The sequence below is a fragment of the Salmo salar genome, chromosome 03 (genome assembly GCF_965601325.2).
Source record: "Salmo salar chromosome 03, fSalSal1, whole genome shotgun sequence".
NCBI lineage: Eukaryota > Metazoa > Chordata > Actinopteri > Salmoniformes > Salmonidae > Salmo > Salmo salar.
In genome coordinates, this window is record NC_138293.1 from 92,392,006 (window position 1) to 92,414,607 (window position 22,602).

A 22,602-nucleotide genomic window follows, 5' to 3' on the forward strand; every position below is an offset into this window, starting at 1 on the left:
TGACGGGCCGCCCCCAGGTGGTAAGGGTAGGTAACAACACATCCGCCACACTGATCCTCAACACAGGGGCCCCTCAGGGCTGCGTGCTCAGTCCCCTACTGTACTCCCTGTTAACTCATGACTGGACAGCCAGGTACGACTCCAACACCATCATTAAGTTTGTCGATGACACAACAGTGACGAGACAGCCTATAGGGAGGAGGTCAGAGACCTGGCAGTGTGGTGCCAGGACAACAACCTCTCCCTCAACGTGATCAAGACAAAGGAGATGATTGTGGACTACAGGAAAAAGAGGACCGAGCACACCCCCATTCTCATCGACAGGCTGCAGTGGAGCAGGTTGAGAGGTTCAAGTTCCTTGGTGTCCACATCACCAACAAACTAACATGGTCCAAGCACACCAAGACAGTCGTGAAGAGGGCACGACAAAACCTATTCCCCCCCAGGAGACTGAAAAGATTTGGCATGGGTCCTCAGATCCTCAAAAGGTTTTACAGCTGCACTATCGAGAGCATCCTGACTGGTTGCATCACTGCCTGATATGGCAACTGCTCGGCCTCCGACCGCAAGGCACTACAGAGGGTAGTGAAAACGGCCCAGTACATCACTGGGGCCAAGCTTCCTGCCATCCAGGACCTCTATATTAGGCGGTGTCAGAGGAAGGCCCTAAAAATTGTCAAGACTCCAGCCACCCTAGTAATAGACTGTTTACTCTGCTACCGCACAGCAAGTGGTATTGGAGCGCCAGGTCTAGGTCCAAGAGGCATCTAATCAAATGGCTACCCAGACTATTTGCAATGCCCCCCTCCCCCATCCTCCTCTTTCACACCGCTGCTACTCTCTGTTGTCTATGCATATTCACTTTAATAACGCTACCTACATGCACATATTACCTCAACTAACCGGCCCCCGCACGTTGACTCTGTACCGGTACCCCCCCTGTATATAGTCTCGCTATTGTTATTTTACTGCTGCTTTAATTACTTGTTACTTTTATTTCTTATTCTTATCTGTATTTTTTTAAACTGCATTATTGGTTAGGGGCTCGTAAGTAAGCATTTCACTGTAAGGTTTACTGTTGTATTCGGCGCATGTGACTAATAACATTTGATTTGATTTGATGTTTTTCTCTCTCAAATCTCCCCTGCATAAAGACCAAGCCTACAGACAATCAACAGAATAAGATGAAATTACATTTTATTAAACTTTTGACTTCTGGCATATTATTCCATTTTTTTTGCAAGCTAATCCCCAGCAACGCAATTGTGTAAATGCTAGCATTGCTAAAAGCAGCGACCAAGAAGACATTTCAGGATATCAATCAAGTTAGAGTAGGCAAGGTTGGTTTAGAAAAGCAAGTAATAACTAAATGTATTAAATAAGACTCAAATTCCTTGAACTCTTTTACCCAGATTTGATCAGAGATGCAGAGAATAATATTTAGTTTCTTTAAAAAAATAACCATCAGTCAGGAGGAGACAGACAGCTTAAGAGGTATGCTTAGATATGCAGAACATTTGAGATATTCTTTTACACAGAATTAAGTATAATGATTATGGCTCTAGATTGCAGGAAAAAGCTGTTTGAGGTGCCCTCCGCACCACCCCCAGCCATCTTCACATACACCTGCACACACACACACACACATACAGGCCTGATATATAACCCTTTAGTAACCTATAACGATAAATACATTACAGTGAACCACACTGCTTGTTTACAATATAATATAATAATTGGAATAAAGATCGATTTCATCTATTGGGTTAGGTTATTAGCTCATAGAGATACAATAGAAGTGTTTTATACGTCTTTAAAATACATATTAAACAGTCTATTTTCAGTGATTAGACTTCAAATTGAGTGTCACCACAATGTAAACATATTGTTATGATAGAAATCTAACACAGCTCACACAGAGTTTTCAGTCTCTGAGCCACACCAAATATGGCCGCTGCCTCCATCCTTTTTTTCAGCCACGTGTTTCCGCTCTTTTGACCAATCACCACGTGCGCTGTGGAAATCCTCCGGGGGTGGAAGTTCACGAATTAAACGCACAAGTGGCGGGAGTTGTTGTCAAGTCGGATCTGATCGAAGTCACCACATTGAAAAGGTAGCTACAACATTTTATTACCAAGTAGCGAGAGCTAGCTAACCATGTCACATGTGTGAGATTGCCAAATACATTCGGATGATGATTCATTTGTATACCCATTTGTTTCTTTGTAACTAGTTATTTACAATATAAACAGGGCTAGCTAGTTAGCGATAGCTAACTTTCAGGCGTGTTGTTGTTCAACGACGTTGAGAAGTTCACATTGTAGCAAATAAACACCTCAACGGCGACTTGTAACTATTAATATTGATAGCTACTTACTAATGGTGTCTGCTCGTCTTCCAAATGTGACCAGAAGTTACCAGTGTCTCAACTTCATCCGCGGATAGCTAGCTATGAAGTTGGAAAGTGATATTTGGATTCGGTTATTGTAGCTAGTTAACATTACCTGTTAAAGGCACAGTCCTTCATTCGTGTTTCAGCCAAACGGCAGCCCTGCCACTTGGTTTCCTATAGTTAGTGGTGTAAAATACTTTAAGTAGTAGTTAAGTCGTTTGTTTTGGTTATTTACTATTTTGACAACTTACTTTTACTCCACTACATTCCTTAAAAATGATTGTGCATTTTACTCCATACATTTTCCCTGACACCCAAAAGTACTCGTTACATTTTGAATGTTTAGCAGGACAGGGAAATGTTCCAAGTCACTCACTTATCAAGTAAACATCCCTGGTGATCCCTACTGCCTCTGATCTGGAGGACTCACTAAACACACATGCTTCGTTTGTAAATGATGTCTGAGTGTTGAACTGTGCCCCTGGCTATCCGTAAATTAAAAAAACAAGAACACTGTGTCGTCTGGTTTGCTTAATATTAGACATTTTAAATGATTTTTACTTTTGATACCTAAGTACATTTTATCAATTACATTTGCTTTTGATACTTAAGTATATTGAAACCAAATACTCTGACTTTTACTCTAGTATTTTACTGGGTGACTCACTTTTATTTGAGTCATTTTCTTTTAAGGTATCTTTACTTTTATTCAAGTATGAAAATGTTGTACTTTCTCCACCACTGTAGTTAGTTCACATGGATAGCCAGGGCTGGATACATGTAGGTAACTTTGTAAAAATGAGGGAGCTACTGTAGTAGCTAGGTAACACTCAACGTCATAGATGGAGCTATGACCCTAACAAGTCCCAGTCTACATGAGATCAGAGTGATAGCTAGTTTGACACATATTTTGAAGCTATAGCTACATTGTTTACAAAGACATTGTAACAACCTTATATTTTGGATTATGGTGGGGTAAGACCGTTCTACTAAACTCATGAGGCATTTCAAGAATCATTGGGCATTGAAATTAAGTGGCCTAAATATAGAATTTCTAGCAATCTAACACAACAACCTTCACTGTCGACCTGAGTGATGCCCAGGCAGCCACTGCGCTAGAAAGCTCACCATAACTACATCAGCTACAGTTGAAGTCGGAAGTTTACATACACTTAGGTTGGAGTCATTAAAACTCGTTTTCAACCACTCCACAAATTTCTTGTTAGCAAACTATAGTTTAGGGATGTCAGTTAGGACATCTACTTTGTGCATGACACAAGTATTTTTTCCAACAATTGATACATACAGTGAATTGTTAGTGAAATAATCTGTATCACAATTCCAGTGGGTCAGGACTTTATATACACAAAGATGACTGTGCCTTTAAACAGCTTGGAAAATTCCAGAAAAATGTTGTCCTGGCTTTTGAAGCTTCTGATAGGCTAATTGACATCATTTAAGTCAATTGGAGGTATACCTGTGGATGTATTTCAAGGCCTACCTTCAAACTCAGTGCCCCTTTGCTTGACATCATGGGAAAATCAAAAGTAGTCAGCCAAGACCACAGAAAAAAAATTGTAGACCTCCACAAGTCTGGTTCATCTTTGGGAGCAATTTCCAAATGCCTGAAGGTACCACGTTCACCTGTACAAACAATAGTACGCAAGTATAAACACCATGGGACCACGCAGCCGTCATACCGCTCAGGAAGGAGACTCGTTCTGTCTCCTAGAGATTAACGTACTTTGGTGCGAAAAGTACAAATCAATCCCAGAACAACAGCAAAGGACCTTGTGAAGATGCTGGAGGAAACAGGTACAAAAGTATCGTACTTTTTGGAGAAGTGTCCTCTGGTCTGATGAAACAAAAATAGAACTGTTTGGCCATAATGACCATCGTTATGTTTGGAGGAATAAGTGGGAGGCTTGCAAGCCGAGGAACACCATCCCAACCGTGAAGCACAGGGATGGCAGCATCATGCTGTGGGGTGCTTTGCTGCAGGAGGGACTGGTGCACTAAACAAAATAGATGGTGTCATGAGGCAGGAAAATGATGTGAATATATTGAAGCAACATCTCAAGACATCAGTCAGGAAGTTAAAGCTTGGTCGCAAATGGGTCTTCCAAATGGACAATGACCCCAAGCATACTTCCAAAGTTGTGGCAAAATGGCTTAAGGACTACAAAGTCAAGGTATTGGAGTGGCCATCACAAAGCCCTGACCTCAGTCGTATAGAAAATATGTGGGCAGAACTGAGAAAGTGTGTGCGAGCAAGGAGGCCTACAAACCTGACTCAGTGACACCAGCTCTGTCAGGAGGAATGGGCCAAAATTCACCCAACTTATTGTGGGAAGCTTGTGGAAGGCTACCCAAAACGTTTGACCCAAGTTAAACAATTTAAAGGCAATGGTACCAAATACTAATTGAGTGTATGTAAACTTCTGACCCACTGGGAATGTGATGAAAGAAATAAAAGCTGAAAGGTGTCATTCTCTCTATTATTATTATTCTGACAGGGAATTTTTACGAGGATTAAATATCATGAATTGTGAAAAACTGAGTTTAAATGTATTTGGCTAAGGTGTATGTAAACTTCCGACTTCAACTGTATAATCAAAGTGGCCAGATGACAGTGAATTATATCAATCAGAATGAAATAGGCCTGGCTATATAATATACATGCGATTTAACTAATGCTTTTCTCCAAAGTGACTTACGGTTTTGGGTCCATCATTTTTTTTATTGATGGCCGTAGCGGTAATCAAACCCACGACCTGATGGTGCCAGCGCCATGCTCTACCAGCTGAACCAGTTGTAGCCTATTTGGTTGAATAGAATACACTAGAATTACTTCATTTTTCCAGAAGGAAGATAAGTTGTAGCAAATCAGATAAGATAAATATATAGATATAGTACTAAATATATAAACAATATTCACACGTGACAGATACAAATGCTTGCAAGGTGTGTAAAGTACTAATCGTTGGTCCATTGATGTCTCCTGTAGGACACATGGATGCTAAAAGGCGGAATAGCGGTCCGCCGAGGGGCGGGGCGTCCCAGGCCAAGCGTGGTAAAACTGCTGGGGATTGGGAAGACAGCCCGTCGATCTTCGAGGAGGAACTCGCCCTGTTCGAAGAAGCCGATATGGAGGCGGAGGAGAGGGAAGGACAGGCAGGGCATGACGTCATCCCTGTTGGTGAGAGGATGAGAGGAGAGCGCATGTTGATGTGCATTGTGCAGGCTTTAGTCTTACCAGGGATTCCTATTGTCTGGAATGACTGAAATGTTTAGGATTTCTGCCATTTGACTAGCCTGAAATCCAGAACCTGTTTATAACCATCATTCCACTCCATGTAGGCCTACTACATGTTTAGCATGACAGGGAGTGGAATGATAACTCAACACACTGGTACCCAGGCTACCATTTGACACTGGTGGTGGAGAGTTTCATTCATTTTTAATTAACCTGCCTCTTTAACATCACACTGTCTTCTGCATGTGACCCCTGACCCTTGACCCGGTTGCAGGTGAGCTGTTCTCTGCTGACCTCAACCCCCGATGGCGTCGGCCGCAGGCCGCCCCTCTTAACCCGGACTCTGACACCCTGGTCTTCCAACAGATCGACCTCGACTACTATTTAGGTAAGCTATGTCACAGTCAACTTCAGTTGCAGTAAAGCTCAGGGATGAGGCTGGAGAAATGTAACCACTCTCAAGATCATAGATGGATATATAAAGGCAATGCCTGACAGTCCATGGGACCAACATGTTAGTTTTAGTTGAAGCGTATTTAGGCTGCTATAGACTTTTAAAGGCCATTTTTACGTCACGTTTTAAGGCAGGAGTACGAGTCATGACACCAACCTAAATTGATGGTCTGTTCAACAGGGGCTGCTGTGGCTGGCATGCCTGGTCAGTCTCAGGGGAATGTACCAATAATCCGCATGTTCGGGGTGACTGACAGCGGGAACAGTGTGTGCTGCCACGTGCACGGCTTTGCCCCCTATTTCTACATCCCTGCCCCCAATGGTGAGTTTTCTCTGGAAATGAATAATATAATATAATGATACGCAACATTACTCTATATATCAGACCTATTAGTGTGAGCTAAGCATTGCATGAACGTGTGAGATACGTGTTTTCTAGGCGTCACAGTAGTAATGTCGTGGTCACTTTAAGAAGCAGAAGGTTACATTATTATTTAGCACTCAATCTGATGGCCAACCACAAACAACATGAAAATAATGGCTTTAAAATTGTCCACCGAGTTGGTGGAATGGAGTAACAATATCAAATTCATCCACCCCTTTTCTCTCTCACTTTCCCCCTCCCTTCCTCTCTCTGTCTCAGGGTTCACCAGTGATCACCTGAGTGAGTTCAAAAGGGAGCTTAACTCTGCTGTGCTGAAGGACATGCGCTCCAACAAGGACAACATGTCGGTCACTGTGCTGGCGGTGGACATCACACGCAAAGAAAGTAGGTATAGTGCCCATGTCTGGTCTAGTGGTGGGACGGCTGACTCCTGGATACACTTAGGGTGCGTTCCAATAGGCTAGTGGTGGGACTGCTGACTCCTGGATACACTTAGGGTGCGTTCCAATAGGCTAGGCTAGCCTGTTAGGGCTAGGGGGCAGTATTGACACGGCCGGATAAAAAACGTACCCGATTTAATCTGGTTACTACTCCTGCCCAGTAACTAGAATATGCATATAATTATTGGCTTTGGATAGAAAACACCCTAAAGTTTCTAAAACTGTTTGAATGGTGTCTGTGAGTATAACAGAACTCAAATGGCAGGCCAAAACCTGAGAAGATTCCATGCAGGAAGTGGCCTGTCTGACAAGTTGTGTTTCATCTTGGCTCTTTTTATTGAAGACTGAGGATCTTTTCTCTAACGTGACACTTACTACGGCTCCCATAGGCTCTCAGAGCCCGGGAAAAAGCTGAACGATATCGAGGCAGCCTCTGGCTGAAACACATTATCGCTTTTGGCAAGTGGCCGATCAGAGTACTATGGGCTTAGGCGCGTGCCCGAGTTGACCCCATGCTTTATTTTCTTTCGTCTGTTTACCTAAACGCAGATTCCCGGTTGGAATATTATCGCTTTTTTATGAGAAAAATGGCATAAAAATTGATTTTAAACAGCAGTTGACATGCTTCGAAGTACGGTAATGGAATATTTCGATTTTTTTTGTCACGAATTGCGCCATGCTCGTCACCCTTATTTACCCTTTCGGATAGTGTCTTGAACGCACGAACAAAACGCCGCTGTTTGGATATAACTATGGATTATTTTGAACCAAACCAACATTTGTTATTGAAGTAGAAGTCCTGGGAGTGCATTCTGACGAAGACAGCAAAGGTAATAACATTTTTCTTATAGTAAATCTGACTTTGGTGAGTGCTAAACTTGCTGGGTGTCTAAATAGCTAGCCCTGTGATGCCGGGCTATCTACTGAGAATATTGCAAAATGTGCTTTCACCGAAAAGCTATTTTAAAATCGGACATAGCGAGTGCATAGAGGAGTTCTGTATCTATAATTCTTAAAATAATTGTTATGCTTTTTGTGAACGTTTATCGTGAGTAATTTAGTAAATTCACCGGCAGTGTTTGGTGGGAATGCTAGTCACATGCTAGTCACATGCTAATGTAAAAAGCTGGTTTTTGATATAAATATGAACTTGATTGAACAAAACATGCATGTATTGTATAACATAATGTCCTAGGGTTGTCATCTGATGAAGATCATCAAAGGTTAGTGCTACATTTAGCTGTGGTTTGGGTTTATGTGACATTATATGCTTGCTTGAAAAATGGGTGTCTGATTATTTCTGGCTGGGTACTCTGCTGACATAATCTAATGTTTTGCTTTCGTTGTAAAGCCTTTTTGAAATCGGACAGTGTGGTTAGATTAACGAGAGTCTTGTCTTTAAAATGGTGTAAAATAGTCATATGTTTGAAAAATTGAAGTTTTTGCATTTTTGGGGTTTTTGAATAACGCGCCACGGGATTACACTGGCTGTTACGTAGGTGGGACGATTTCATCCCACATACCCTAGAGAGGCTAGTGGTGGGACTGCTGACTCCTGGATACACTTAGGGTGCGTTCCAATAGGCTAGGCTAGTGGTGGGACTGCTGACTCCTGGATACACTTAGGGTGCGTTCCAATAGGCTAGGCTAGTGGTGGGACTGCTGACTCCTGGATACACTTAGGGTGCGTTCCAATAGGCTAGTGGTGGGACTGCTGACTCCTGGATACACTTAGGGTGCATTCCAGTAGTCATTTGAGGCAAAGGAAAGTTCAGAATGTTAACATGGACATTTTCTGGACAGGTAGCAAAGAAAAGAGCGTTTGAATTGGTTGAATGAAGAAGTGAAGACGCTCTCAGTCCTTACCGACCTCCTTTTACCAAGGATGCAGAGGAGTATCCTGTGTGTTAACAGTTGAACTGTTGTTTTTGGTGTGTGTGTGTGTGTGTGTGTGTGTGTGTGTGTGTGTGTGTGTGTGTGGTAGCTTGTAGTGCTGTGGTGTTGACTAGGCTGACAGGGTAGTTGATAACTTCCTCCCCATCTCTCCTCCAGGTATGTATGGTTACCATGGGAAACGGATTGTGGACTTCCTGCGCATCACCATGGCAATGCCTCGTCTGATTGCCCCGGCGAAGAGGCTCCTGGAACAGGGATTTAAGTTCGGACCTTTCCCCATTCAGAGCTTCTCTTCCTACGAGGCTAACATCGACTTTGAAATCAGGTGTGTGTGTGTGTGTTTGAGAGAGAGAAAAGTAAAAAAAGAAGCAGTCCTGGTTTTCTCTTGACATTTTAATCCAGTTCATTCCCTAAACTGCCGGGCCTCGCTTACCCCCCCTTACTGCCTCAACGAGCTGCCATTTAGACTGCAACACTCTGACAGTCTAATAAATACAGTTCATATATGCCATCGAAAAAATGATCACTTGGTTGTGTTTATGATGGTCTTGAGTAACATTAGAATACAGAATGTATTTAATTTCAAAGAACACTATCATTGTCATTAGTTTATGTTACTGTAGGTCGTCTGTAGCTGCGTGTTCACGTGTGAAGGGAATGAAACAGGGTTTATTCTTGTATAAAGTTTTATTTTGAAATAGTGTTCATCTTAATTTTTGAGTGTTAATTCACAATGGTAAATGTGTTGGACACCTCCAAATCTGCTTTTTCTGATACTGTATAGAAATCAAAACGTTTTACCTGCATTTGACTCGAGGAGGATTTGAAAAAGTCACTTTTTGGCGCTCAGTGAAAGAAAATGGCGTGTCCTCCTGAAACTACTTCTAACACGAATGAAATAGACTTATTTAGTCTAGGAAGTAGTGGAGCAGGACTTTACAAAGAGATTAACAAGTTTTATTGATATGCAGCCAAAAATGACTTCCTCAGGGCTTCCAGTGTTAACCTATATAATCCAATTATTTTGACCTTTTCGGGAGAAGTATATTTTCAACCAAATTCACACAGTAAGCAGTTGTTTTTCATGAGAATGAACAAATGAATCTGTACAGATGTTGATAAATGCGGTCCGCTGTGTCCCGTGGCGCTAGGTTTATGGTGGACAGTGATGTGGTGGGTTGCTGCTGGATTGAGCTGCCCAAAGGGAAGTACCGGGTGAGGGAGGAGAGGAAGGTGGGGGAGACGGACGCTCACTACCCAGGCAAGGTAAGAGAATAGAGACCGCTGGGCCTTTACACACCCAGGTGATGTTCCAGATTTACAATACCCCCCCTCCTCTCTCCTAGGTGTCTCTGTGTCAGTATGAGGTTGATGTGGGATGGACCCAGCTGATCAGTCACCCAGCGGAGGGAGAGTACCAGAGGATCGCTCCTCTCAGGGTCCTCAGCTTTGACATTGAGTGTGCTGGAAGAAAAGGTTTGTGCTCTGTACGGCATTGTACTGTACTTTATCGTATTGTAATGTACTTTATCGTATTGTGTTGTACTGTACAGTGTTGTATTGTACGGTACTGTCTAATAATTGTGTACGGTAGTAATTACCAACCAGCGTCAGGGTTCTAAACCAGCACTATACCACCACATACTCAGTTATTCAGTGTCAGGGTTCTAAACCAGCACTATACCACCACATACTCAGTTATTCAGTGTCAGGGTTCTAAACCAGCACTATACCACCACATACTCAGTTATTCAGTGTCAGGGTTCTAAACCAGCACTATACCACCACATACTCAGTTATTCAGTGTCAGGGTTCTAAACCAGCACTATACCACCACATACTCAGTTATTCAGTGTCAGAGGAGGTCAATTTGGGCACGTCGAGGTTTATATCACTAGTCTTGATTACATAATGAGTATGCTAGTTATTTGGAATATAAAGTGATTCTGCGCAGTCTGACTGCAGTTATTGTGCAGATTGTGCTGTACTCTGGTGTCTCATTGTCATGTGATGTTGTCTAATTATGCCATTGTGGTTTTCATGTATAATGCCAAGAGACACTGTCATCTTCATTTTATGTTAGGAGGGAGTTTTATAATCTCTGACTGTGTCTGTGGACTGGAGAGACTGTATTTACTGGCTTGTCCTCTGGCTCCTGTCAGCAGAGACATGTATTTAGAGAGTTGGGACATTGGGGTTTCTGCATTATGATGCATTTACATGACTCTACAACATTCTATGACAGCCATGTTAGCTCTTCATTTACATGACACTACAACATTCTATGACAGCCATGTTAGCTCTTCATTTACATGACACTACAACATTCTATGACAGCCATGTTAGCTCTTCATTTACACGACACTACAACATTCTATGACAGCCATGTTAGCTCTTCATTTACATGACACTACAACATTCTATGACAGCCATGTTAGCTCTTCATTTACATGACACTACAACATTCTATGACAGCCATGTTAGCTCTTCATTTACACAACACTACAACATTCTATACAGCCATGTTAGATCTTCATTTACATGACACTACAACATTCTATACAGCCATGTTAACTCTTCATTTACATGACTCTACAACATTCTATACAGCCATGTTAGCTCTTCATTTACATGACACTACAACATTCTATGACAGTCATGTTAGCTCTTCATTTACACGACACTACAACATTCTATGACAGCCATGTTAGCTCTTCATTTACATGACACTACAACATTCTATGACAGCCATGTTAGCTCTTCATTTACATGACACTACAACATTCTATACAGCCATGTTAGATCTTCATTTACATGACACTACAACATTCTATACAGCCATGTTAACTCTTCATTTACATGACTCTACAACATTCTATACAGCCATGTTAGCTCTTCATTTACATGACACTACAACATTCTATACAGTCATGTTAGCTCTTCATTTACATGACACTACAACATTCTATGACAGTCATGTTAGCTCTTCATTTACATGACACTACAACATTCTATGACAGTCATGTTAGCTCTTCATTTACACAACACTACAACATTCTATGACAGTCATGTTAGCTCTTCATTTACATGACACTACAACATTCTATACAGCCATGTTAGATCTTCATTTACATGACACTACAACATTCTATACAGCCATGTTAGCTCTTCATTTACATGACACTACAACATTCTATACAGTCATGTTAGCTCTTCATTTACATGACACTACAACATTCTATACAGCCACGTTAGCTCCCTGTTAACATTACATAAGGAATATTTAGACTATTCTATGTAACTGAGCGTCTAGAATCAGAACAGTATTCACTATTCTAAAGGTTGGCCAAACTCTCTTGTCTTCTTCTAGGGATATTTCCAGAGGCAGAGAAAGACCCAGTGATCCAGATAGCCTCCATGGTGCAGCGACAGGGAGAGAAGGAACCCTTCATCCGCACCGTCTTCACCCTCCAGTCCTGCTCCAGCATCGTGGGCTCCCAGGTCCTGTGCTTTACTAAAGAGAGCCAGTTACTACAGGTAAGCGTCCCACCCCTGGTACACACTATCAACAGCAGGTGAAATATCAAGGGCGCCAAATTTGAAAACAATTAAATGTCATAATTCAAATTTCTCAAACATACAACTATCTTACACCCTTTGAAAGATAAACATCTCCTTAATCTAACCACGTTGTCCGATTTCAAAAAGGCTTTACGGCGAAAGCATAAAGTTAGATTATGTTAGGACAGTACCTTGAAAATAGCTGTGTGTAATGTTTTGTCAATGCAAAGACGGGCGTCACCAAAAGCAGAAAACCAGCTAAAATTATGCACTAACCTTTGACAATCTTCATCAGATGACACTCCTAAGACATTATGTTAGACAATACATGCATTTTTTGTTCTATCAAGTTCATATTTATATCCAAAAACAGCATTTTACAATGGCGTTGATGTTGAGAAAATATTTTCCCTCCAATACCGCCAGTCAATCAAATCAGCACAACAAATTAAATAATTACTATTCGAAACCATTGGTAAAATATTATATTGTCATTCAAAGAATTATAGATTAACATCTCGTGAACGCAACCGCATTGCCAGATTTAAAAATAACTTTACTGGGAAATCACACTTTGCAATAAACGAGGTGCTGTGCTCAGAAAAATAGGCTTGGCGATAGACTAGGCGCCATGTTGGAGAGATCTAAAATCAAAAATAGTATGTAAATATTCCCTTACCTTTGATTATCTTCATCAGAAGGCACTTCCAGGGATCCCAGGTCCATAACAAATGTAGTTTTGTTCGAAAAAGCTCATAATTTATGTCCAAAAAGCTCCGTGTTGTTAGCGCGTCCTGTAGGCTACTCAAAAACATGAACGTCGCCCGCCGGACTTGTCTTCACCAAAGAGGGGGGAAAAAATATTTACGTTCGTTCAAACATGTCAAACGTATAGCATAAATCATTAGGGCCTTTTTCAATCAGAACTTCAATAATATTCAAGGCGGACGATTGCATTCTCTTTTAAAACGTATTGGAACGAGAGTACCCAAACATGCACTCGTGCGCCAGAGTAGTATAGGCCATCCGCTTATGACCAACTTTCCAAGCCTCTCGTTCGGTCAGTTTTCACAGTAGAAGACTTAAACCACTTTGTAAAGACTGTTGACATCTAGTGGATGGCGTAGGAAGTGCTCAATGATTAATAAGTCCCTGTGTGTTTCAATGGCATAGGCTTAAAAGTAATTCAACACATCAGATATCCACTTCCTGTTAGGATTTGTCTCAGGGTTTTGACTGCCATATGAGTTCTGTTATACTTACAGACACCATTCAAACAGTTTTAGAAATTTCAGAGTGTTTTCTATCCAAATTGGTTTCCCCCCTGATTGGCTCTTTGTATTCCCCCTGCAGAGCTGGGCTGAGTTTGTGAGGACAGTGGATGCAGACATCATCACTGGCTACAACATCCAGAATTTTGACCTTCCCTACCTGCTGAACAGAGCAGCTACCCTGAAGGTCAGTACAGACAGACTGGCCATGGTTCTATGGAAACTTCTAGAATCAGAACGTCCAGATTCTAAGTCTAACCTGCTATATCAATGTCTGTTGATGCAGTATTTGTTGTATATTGCCTTGTTGTATGTGGACCTGTCAGTCTAACAGCTGGAGCTGTACCTGCCTGTCAGTCTAACAGCTGGAGCTGTACCTGCCTGTCAGTCTAACAGCTGGAGCTGTACCTGGCTGTCAGTCTAACAGCTGGAGCTGTACCTGCCTGTCAGTCTAACAGCTGGAGCTGTACCTGGCTGTCAGTCTCACAGCTGGAGCTGTACCTGGCTGTCAGTCTAACAGCTGGAGCTGTACCTGGCTGTCAGTCTAACAACTGGAGCTGTACCTGCCTGTCAGTCTAACAGCTGGAGCTGTACCTGGCTGTCAGTCTAACAGCTGGAGCTGTACCTGGCTGTCAGTCTAACAACTGGAGCTGTACCTGGCTGTCAGTCTAACAACTGGAGCTGTACCTGGCTGTCAGTCTAACAACTGGAGCTGTACCTGCCTGTCAGTCTAACAGCTGGAGCTGTACCTGCCTGTCAGTCTAACAGCTGGAGCTGTACCTGCCTGTCAGTCTAACAGCTGGAGCTGTACCTGGCTGTCAGTCTAACAGCTGGAGCTGTACCTGCCTGTCAGCCTAACAGCTGGAGCTGTACCTGCCTGTCAGTCTAACAGCTGGAGCTGTACCTGGCTGTTGTAAGATACTAGAGATGTGGCTGTTATTTGTATTTATTAGGGACAAGGCAGCAGATACTCTTCCTGTGGTCGGAACCCATTAAACGACTTACATTTACAAATAAAACAAAAGATAAAACAGTACATCATATAACATTATTACACCACAACTTATCTACAATACAGAATGTACAATACCGCCATTCAACAATATTACAATGTATGCGCATGTCTTCACAGTCCCCGCTGTATTTTTACCTGTTTTTACCTGTTTTAAATCTGATTCTACTGCTGCATCAGTTACCTGATGTGGAATAGAGTTGCATGTAGTCATGGCTCTATGTAGTACTATGCATTTCCCATAGTCTGTTCTTTACTTGGGGACTGTGAAGAGACCTCTTGTGGCATGTCTTGTGAGGTATGCATGGGTGTCCGAGCTTTGTACGAGTATTTTAAAAAGACACCTCTGTACAGTAGTGGCCAAATGTTTTGAGAATGACACAAATATTAATTTTCACAGTCTGCTGCCTCAGTTTATATGATGGCAATTTGCATATACTCCAGAATGTTATGAAGAGTGATCAGATGACCTGCAATTAATTGCAAAGTCCCTCTTTGCCATGCAAATGAACTGAATCCCCAAACACATTTCCACTGCATTTCAGCCCTGCCACAAAAGGACCAGCTAACATCATGTCAGTGATTCTCTCGTTAACACAGGAGTGAGTGTTGACGAGGACAAGGCTGGAGAACACTATCTCATGCTGATTGAGTTCGAATAACAGACTGGAAGCTTCAAAAGGAGGGTGGTGCTTGGAATCCTTGTTCTTCCTCTGTCAACCATGGTTACCTGCAAGGAAACACGTGCCGTCATCATTGCTTTGCACAAAAAAGGCTTCACAGGCAAGGATATTGCTGCCAGTAAGATTGCACCTAAATCAACTATTTATCAGATCATCAAGAACTTCAAGGACAGCGGTTCAATTGTTGTGAAGAAGGCTTCAGGGTGCCCAAGAAAGTCCAGCAAGTGCCAGGACCGTCTCCTAAAGTTGATTCAGCTGTGGGATCAGGGCACCACCAGTACAGAGCTTGCTCAGGAATGGCAGCAGGCAGGTGTGAGTGCATCTGCACACACAGTGAGGCGAAGACTTTTGGAGGATGGCCTGGTGTCGAGAAGGGCAGCAAAGAAGCCACTTCTCTCCAGGAAAAACATCAGGGACAGACTCATATTCTGCAAAAGATACAGGAATTGGACTGCTGAGGATTGGGGTAAAGTCATTTTCTCTGATGAATCCCCTTTCCGATTGTTTGGGAAAAAAGCTTGTCCGGAGAAGACAAGGTGAGCGATACCATCAGACCTGTGTCATGCCAACAGTAAAGCATCCTGAGACCATTCATGTGTGGGGTTGCTTCTCAGCCAAGGGAGTGGGCTCACTCAGAATTTTGCCTAAGAACACAGCCATGAATAAAGAATGGTACCAACACAACTTCTCCCAACCATCCAGGAACAGTTTGGTGACGAACAATGCCGTTTCCAGCATGATGGAGCACCTTGCCATAAGGCAAAAGTGATAACTAAGTGGCTTAGGGAACAAAAATTCATTATTTTGGGTCCATGGCCACGAAACTCCCCAGCCCTTAATCCCATTGAGAACTTGTGGTCAATCCTCAAGAGGCAGGTGGACAAACAAAAACCCACAAATTCAGACAAACTCCAAGCATTGATTATGCAAGAATGGGCTGCCATCAGTCAGGATGTGGCCCAGAAGTTAATTGACAGCATGCCAGGGTGGATTGCAGAGGTCTTGAAACAGAAGGGTCAACACTGCAAATATTGACTCTTTGCATCAACTTCATGTAATTGTCAATAAAAGCCTTTGACAGTTATGAAATGCTTGTAATTATACTTCAGTGTTCCATAGTAACATCTGACAAAAATATCTAAAGACACTGAAGCAGCAAACTTTGAAAATTAATATTTGTGTCATTCTCAAAACTTTTGGCCACGACTGTATATTCAGCATGTCAACTACAAAAACAAGTAGTGATGAAGTAAATCTCTCTTCCTCTTTGTGAGCCATGAGAGATTGACATGCATGTCATTAATGTTAGCTCTCTGTACATCCAAGGGCATTGCAATTGCAATTTTCCTAAGTCCTTTTTTGTGGCACATCACCACACGACTGGAACAGTAGTCCAGGTGCGACAAAACTAGGGCCTGTAGGAGCTTCCTTGTTGATAGTGTTGTTAAGAAGGCAGAGCAGCGCTTCATTATAGACAGACTTCTCCCCATCTTAGCTACTGTTGTATCAATATGTTTTGACCATGACAGTTTACAATCCAGGGTTACTCCAAGCAGTTTAGTCTCAACTTTCTCATTACCACATTCATTACGAGATGTGGTTTAGGGTTTAGTGAATGGTTAGTCCCAAATACAATGCTTGTAGTTTTTAAATATTTAGGACTAAGTTATTCCTTGCCACCCATTCTGAAACTAGCTGCAGCTCTTTGTTAAGTGTTGCAGTCATTTCAGTTGCTGTAGTATGTGACGGGTATAGTGTTGAGTCATTTACTCAGAGCCAGCGGCATGTCGTTAGTAAAGATTTTCAAAAAGTACGCTGCCTAAACCGCTGCCCTGGAAGATACTAGAGATCCCCAAAACAGCGATGATTTTGGTCCGACCCAAAAAACAACTCGCACACAAACCTTTGACGCTAAGAAATGCATTTGTGAATTAGGCCCCCAAAATAATAATTGGATCTTCTTCAAATGAAATTCACGAAAATGTTGTTTTTATAAACAATGACCTTTTAAAAAGGCTGCTGGAGTAGCGTGGCTGTCTCTCCTACCTGCCCACGTCCATCCTCTATTAAAGTAATGGAAAGAGACATCTGGAGTGATGTCTGTGTCTCTGTGCCTCTGTGCCTCTGTATCTCTGTATCTCTTGCTCGTTGGGGTTTTAAGCTGGATCTGTAAAGCACTCTGTGACTACTGTTGATGTATAAAGGGCTTTATAAAATGCATTTGATTGATTGATATGTCTGATTCCAGGTCAATCTGTTCCCCTACCTGGGCAGAGTACAGGGCATCAAGTCAGTCCTGAGAGACTCCAGCTTCCAGAGCAAACAGATGGGCCGCAGAGAGAACAAGATCCTTAACATGGAGGGACGAGTTCAGTTTGACCTGCTCCAGGTAACTGGCCAGCCGCTGACCTTTGACCTTATGTATAGGAAAAGATAACATACACTCATCCAGTGTTGGAACCCAGAACCATATGTTGCGTGCTGGCTAGCTACTAGATTAGCTAGGTTCTGGGAGTAGAGGTTTTCAACTGTAGACCAACGTAGCAGACAAGATGGAGTCAATCTTGTGAGTGTTCTGTCTGACTGACCCTGGACCATAGTTACACTCATCATGGATTCATGCTTTTGCATGGACATTGCCATTGAGGGCTTCCACTATTTTAAAGCAGTCAACTGGGTGGGGATTCCTATGGACAGACACCATGATGGAACACATACAAAGATGAGTCCTCTAACTCTATGCCCTGGATCTGTCCATGTGGGTCCTTCAGGTGCTGCTGAGGGACTACAAACTGCGCTCGTATACGCTCAATGCCGTCAGCTTCCACTTCCTGCAAGAACAGAAGGAGGATGTTCAGCATTCTATCATCACAGATCTGCAGGTACAGCTCACTGCTCTTTCTGCTCTCTTCTCTCTTCTCTCTTTCTCTGCTCTCTCTGCTCTCTCTCTCTGCTATCTTTCTCTGTTCTCTCTCTCTCTGCTCTCTCTCTCTCTCTCTGCTCTCTCTGCTATCTTTCTCTGTTCTCTCTGCTCTCTCTCTGCTCTGCTCTCTCTCTGCTCTCTCTCTGCTCTCTCTCTCTGCTCTCTCTCTCTCTGCTCTCTCTCTGCTCTCTCTCTCTGCTCTCTCTCTCTGCTCTCTCTCTCTGCTCTCTCTGCTCTCTCTCTGCTCTCTCTCTGCTCTCTCTCTCTGCTCTCTCTCTCTGCTCTCTCTCTCTGCTCTCTCTCTGCTCTCTCTCTCTGCTCTCTCTCTCTGCTCTCTCTCTCTCTGCTCTCTCTCTCTGCTCTCTCTCTCTGCTCTCTCTCTCTGCTCTCTCTCTCTCTCTCTCCTCTCTCTGCTCTCTCTCTCTGCTCTCTCTGCTCTCCCTCTCTGCTCTCTCTCTGCTCTCTCTCTCTGCTCTCTCTCTGCTCTCTCTCTGCTCTCTCTCTGCTCTCTCTCTCTGCTCTCTCTCTCTCTCTTTCTCTCTTCTTTCTCTCCTCTCTCTCCTCTCTCACACCTCTTTCTCTCCTCTCTCCTTTCTCTCTCTCCTCTCTTCTCTCTCAAGTGGAGGCCTGTTAGTACCCTGACTTTCTCCCAGATACTGACAGTGTCTCATTCATGTTTCCTCTCTTTCCCTCCCTGTCGTCCTTCTATCCCAGAATGGTAATGAGCAGACGCGGAGGCGCCTGGCGGTGTACTGTCTGAAGGATGCCTACCTGCCCCTGCGTCTGCTGCAGAAGCTGATGTGTGTGATCAACTACATGGAGATGGCCAGAGTCACCGGGGTTCCCCTCACCTACCTGCTCTCCAGAGGTCAGCAGATCAAAGTGGTGTCCCAGCTACTGCGGCAGGTGAGACACACACACACACACACACACACACACACACACACACACACACACACACACACACACACACACACACTCTTTCTCTCAATACACATTCCTAGAACACACATTCTTACCTAAATGATTGGGACCTAGAAAATGATGTAGTCTGTGTGTGTGTGTGTGTGTTAGGCAATGAAACAGGGGCTGGTCATGCCAGTGGTGAAGCCTGAGGGAGGTGAAGACTACACTGGAGCTACAGTCATTGAGCCAGAGAAAGGGTGAGTAACACTGCTCTGAAGACTACTGGAGTTACAGTCATTGAGACAGACAGGGTGAGTAACACTGCTCTGATGACTACTGGAGTTACAGTCATTGAGACAGAGAAAGGGTGAGTAACACTGCTCTGAAGACTACTGGAGTTACAGTCATTGAGACAGACAGGGTGAGTAACACTGCTCTGAAGACTACTGGAGTTACAGTCATTGAGACAGACAGGGTGGGTAACACTGCTCTGAAGACTACTGGAGCTACAGTCATTGAGCCAGAGAAAGGGTGAGTAACACTGCTCTGAAGACTACTGGAGTTACAGTCATTGAGCCAGAGAAAGGGTGAGTAACACTGCTCTGAAGACTACTGGAGCTACAGTCATTGAGACAGAGACAGGGTGAGTAACACTGCTCTGAAGACTACTGGAGTTACAGTCATTGAGACAGACAGGGTGAGTAACACTGCTCTGAAGACTACTGGAGTTACAGTCATTGAGACAGAGACAGGGGGAGTAACACTGCTCTGAAGACTACTGGAGTTACAGTCATTGAGACAGACAGGGTGAGTGCGACTGCTCTGGAGACTACTGGAGCTACAGTCATTGAGCCAGAGAAAGGGTGAGTAACACTGCTCTGAAGACTACTGGAGTTACAGTCATTGAGACAGACAGGGTGAGTAACACTGCTCTGAAGACTACTGGAGTTACAGTCATTGAGACAGAGACAGGGTGAGTAACACTGCTCTGAAGACTACTGGAGTTACAGTCATTGAGACAGAGACAGGGTGAGTAACACTGCTCTGAAGACTACTGGAGTTACAGTCATTGAGACAGGGTGAGTAACACTGCTCTGAAGACTACTGGAGTTACAGTCATTGAGACAGACAGGGTGAGTAACACTGCTCTGAAGACTACTGGAGTTACAGTCATTGAGACAAACAGGGTGAGTAACACTGCTCTGAAGACTACTGGAGTTACAGTCATTGAGACAGGGTGAGTAACACTGCTCTGAAGACTACTGGAGTTACAGTCATTGAGACAGACAGGGTGGGTAACACTGCTCTGAAGACTACTGGAGTTACAGTCATTGAGACAGAGACAGGGTGAGTAACACTGCTCTGAAGACTACTGGAGTTACAGTCATTGAGACAGAGACAGGGTGAGTAACACTGCTCTGAAGACTACTGGAGTTACAGTCATTGAGACAGACAGGGTGAGTAACACTGCTCTGAAGACTACTGGAGCTACAGTCATTGAGACAGACAGGGTGAGTAACACTGCTCTGAAGACTACTGGAGTTACAGTCATTGAGACAGAGACAGGGTGAGTAACACTGCTCTGAAGACTACTGGAGTTACAGTCATTGAGACAGACAGGGTGGGTAACACTGCTCTGAAGACTACTGGAGTTACAGTCATTGAGACAGACAGGGTGAGTAACACTGCTCTGAAGACTACTGGAGTTACAGTCATTGAGACAGACATGGTGAGTAACACTGCTCTGAAGACTACTGGAGTTACAGTCATTGAGACAGGGTGAGTAACACTGCTCTGAAGACTACTGGAGTTACAGTCATTGAGACAGACAGGGTGGGTAACACTGCTCTGAAGACTACTGGAGTTACAGTCATTGAGACAGAGACAGGGTGAGTAACACTGCTCTGAAGACTACTGAGTTACAGTCATTGAGACAGAGACAGGGTGAGTAACACTGCTCTGAAGACTACTGGAGTTACAGTCATTGAGACAGACAGGGTGAGTAACACTGCTCTGAAGACTACTGGAGTTACAGTCATTGAGACAGACAGGGTGGGTAACACTGCTCTGAAGACTACTGGAGTTACAGTCATTGAGACAGAGACAGGGTGGGTAACACTGCTCTGAAGACTACTGGAGTTACAGTCATTGAGACAGACAGGGTGAGTAACACTGCTCTGAAGACTACTGGAGTTACAGTCATTGAGACAGACAGGGTGAGTAACACTGCTCTGAAGACTACTGGAGTTACAGTCATTGAGACAGACAGGGTGGGCAACACTGCTCTGAAGACTACTGGAGTTACAGTCATTGAGACAGACAGGGTGGGCAACACTGCTCTGAAGACTACTGGAGTTACAGTCATTGAGACAGACAGGGTGAGTAACACTGCTCTGAAGACTACTGGAGTTAGTCATTGAGACAGGGTGAGTAACACTGCTCTGAAGACTACTGAAGTTACAGTCATTGAGACAGAGACAGGGTGAGTAACACTGCTCTGAAGACTACTGGAGTTACAGTCATTGAGACAGAGACAGGGTGAGTAACACTGCTCTGAAGACTACTGGAGTTACAGTCATTGAGACAGACAGGGTGAGTAACACTGCTCTGAAGACTACTGGAGTTACAGTCATTGAGACAGACAGGGTGGGTAACACTGCTCTGAAGACTACTGGAGTTACAGTCATTGAGACAGAGACAGGGTGGGTAACACTGCTCTGAAGACTACTGGAGTTACAGTCATTGAGACAGACAGGGTGAGTAACACTGCTCTGAAGACTACTGGAGTTACAGTCATTGAGACAGACAGGGTGAGTAACACTGCTCTGAAGACTACTGGAGTTACAGTCATTGAGACAGACAGGGTGGGTAACACTGCTCTGAAGACTACTGGAGTTACAGTCATTGAGACAGACAGGGTGAGTAACACTGCTCTGAAGACTACTGGAGTTACAGTCATTGAGACAGGGTGAGTAACACTGCTCTGAAGACTACTGAAGTTACAGTCATTGAGAGAGACAGACAGGGTGAGTAACACTGCTCTGAAGACTACTGGAGTTACAGTCATTGAGACAGACAGGGTGAGTAACACTGCTCTGAAGACTACTGGAGTTACAGTCATTGAGACAGACAGGGTGGGTAACACTGCTCTGAAGACTACTGGAGTTACAGTCATTGAGACAGAGACAGGGTGAGTAACACTGCTCTGAAGACTACTGGAGTTACAGTCATTGAGACAGACAGGGTGAGTAACACTGCTCTGAAGACTACTGGAGCTACAGTCATTGAGACAGACAGGGTGAGTAACACTGCTCTGAAGACTACTGGAGTTACAGTCATTGAGACAGAGACAGGGTGAGTAACACTGCTCTGAAGACTACTGGAGTTACAGTCATTGAGACAGACAGGGTGAGTAACACTGCTC

At 43.5% G+C, this 22,602-nt stretch overlaps 1 protein-coding gene across 1 annotated transcript in view; it reads left to right on the forward strand.

Moving 5' to 3' along the window:
• The first annotated feature begins 1,959 nt into the window (after positions 1-1,959).
• Positions 1,960-22,602, forward strand: part of LOC106606382 (DNA polymerase delta catalytic subunit) — a 40,553-nt gene continuing 19,910 nt past the window's right edge. The window contains exons 1-14 of the mRNA XM_045715715.2: positions 1,960-2,113; positions 5,400-5,591; positions 5,923-6,036; positions 6,283-6,423; positions 6,745-6,870; positions 8,979-9,147; positions 9,974-10,088; positions 10,169-10,298; positions 12,193-12,359; positions 13,737-13,841; positions 17,598-17,738; positions 18,121-18,231; positions 18,987-19,178; positions 19,347-19,435. Coding sequence (XP_045571671.1) covers positions 5,405-5,591; positions 5,923-6,036; positions 6,283-6,423; positions 6,745-6,870; positions 8,979-9,147; positions 9,974-10,088; positions 10,169-10,298; positions 12,193-12,359; positions 13,737-13,841; positions 17,598-17,738; positions 18,121-18,231; positions 18,987-19,178; positions 19,347-19,435 — 1,787 coding nt within the window. The 5' untranslated portion in view covers positions 1,960-2,113; positions 5,400-5,404. The remainder of the gene's footprint in view (positions 2,114-5,399; positions 5,592-5,922; positions 6,037-6,282; positions 6,424-6,744; positions 6,871-8,978; positions 9,148-9,973; positions 10,089-10,168; positions 10,299-12,192; positions 12,360-13,736; positions 13,842-17,597; positions 17,739-18,120; positions 18,232-18,986; positions 19,179-19,346; positions 19,436-22,602) is intronic.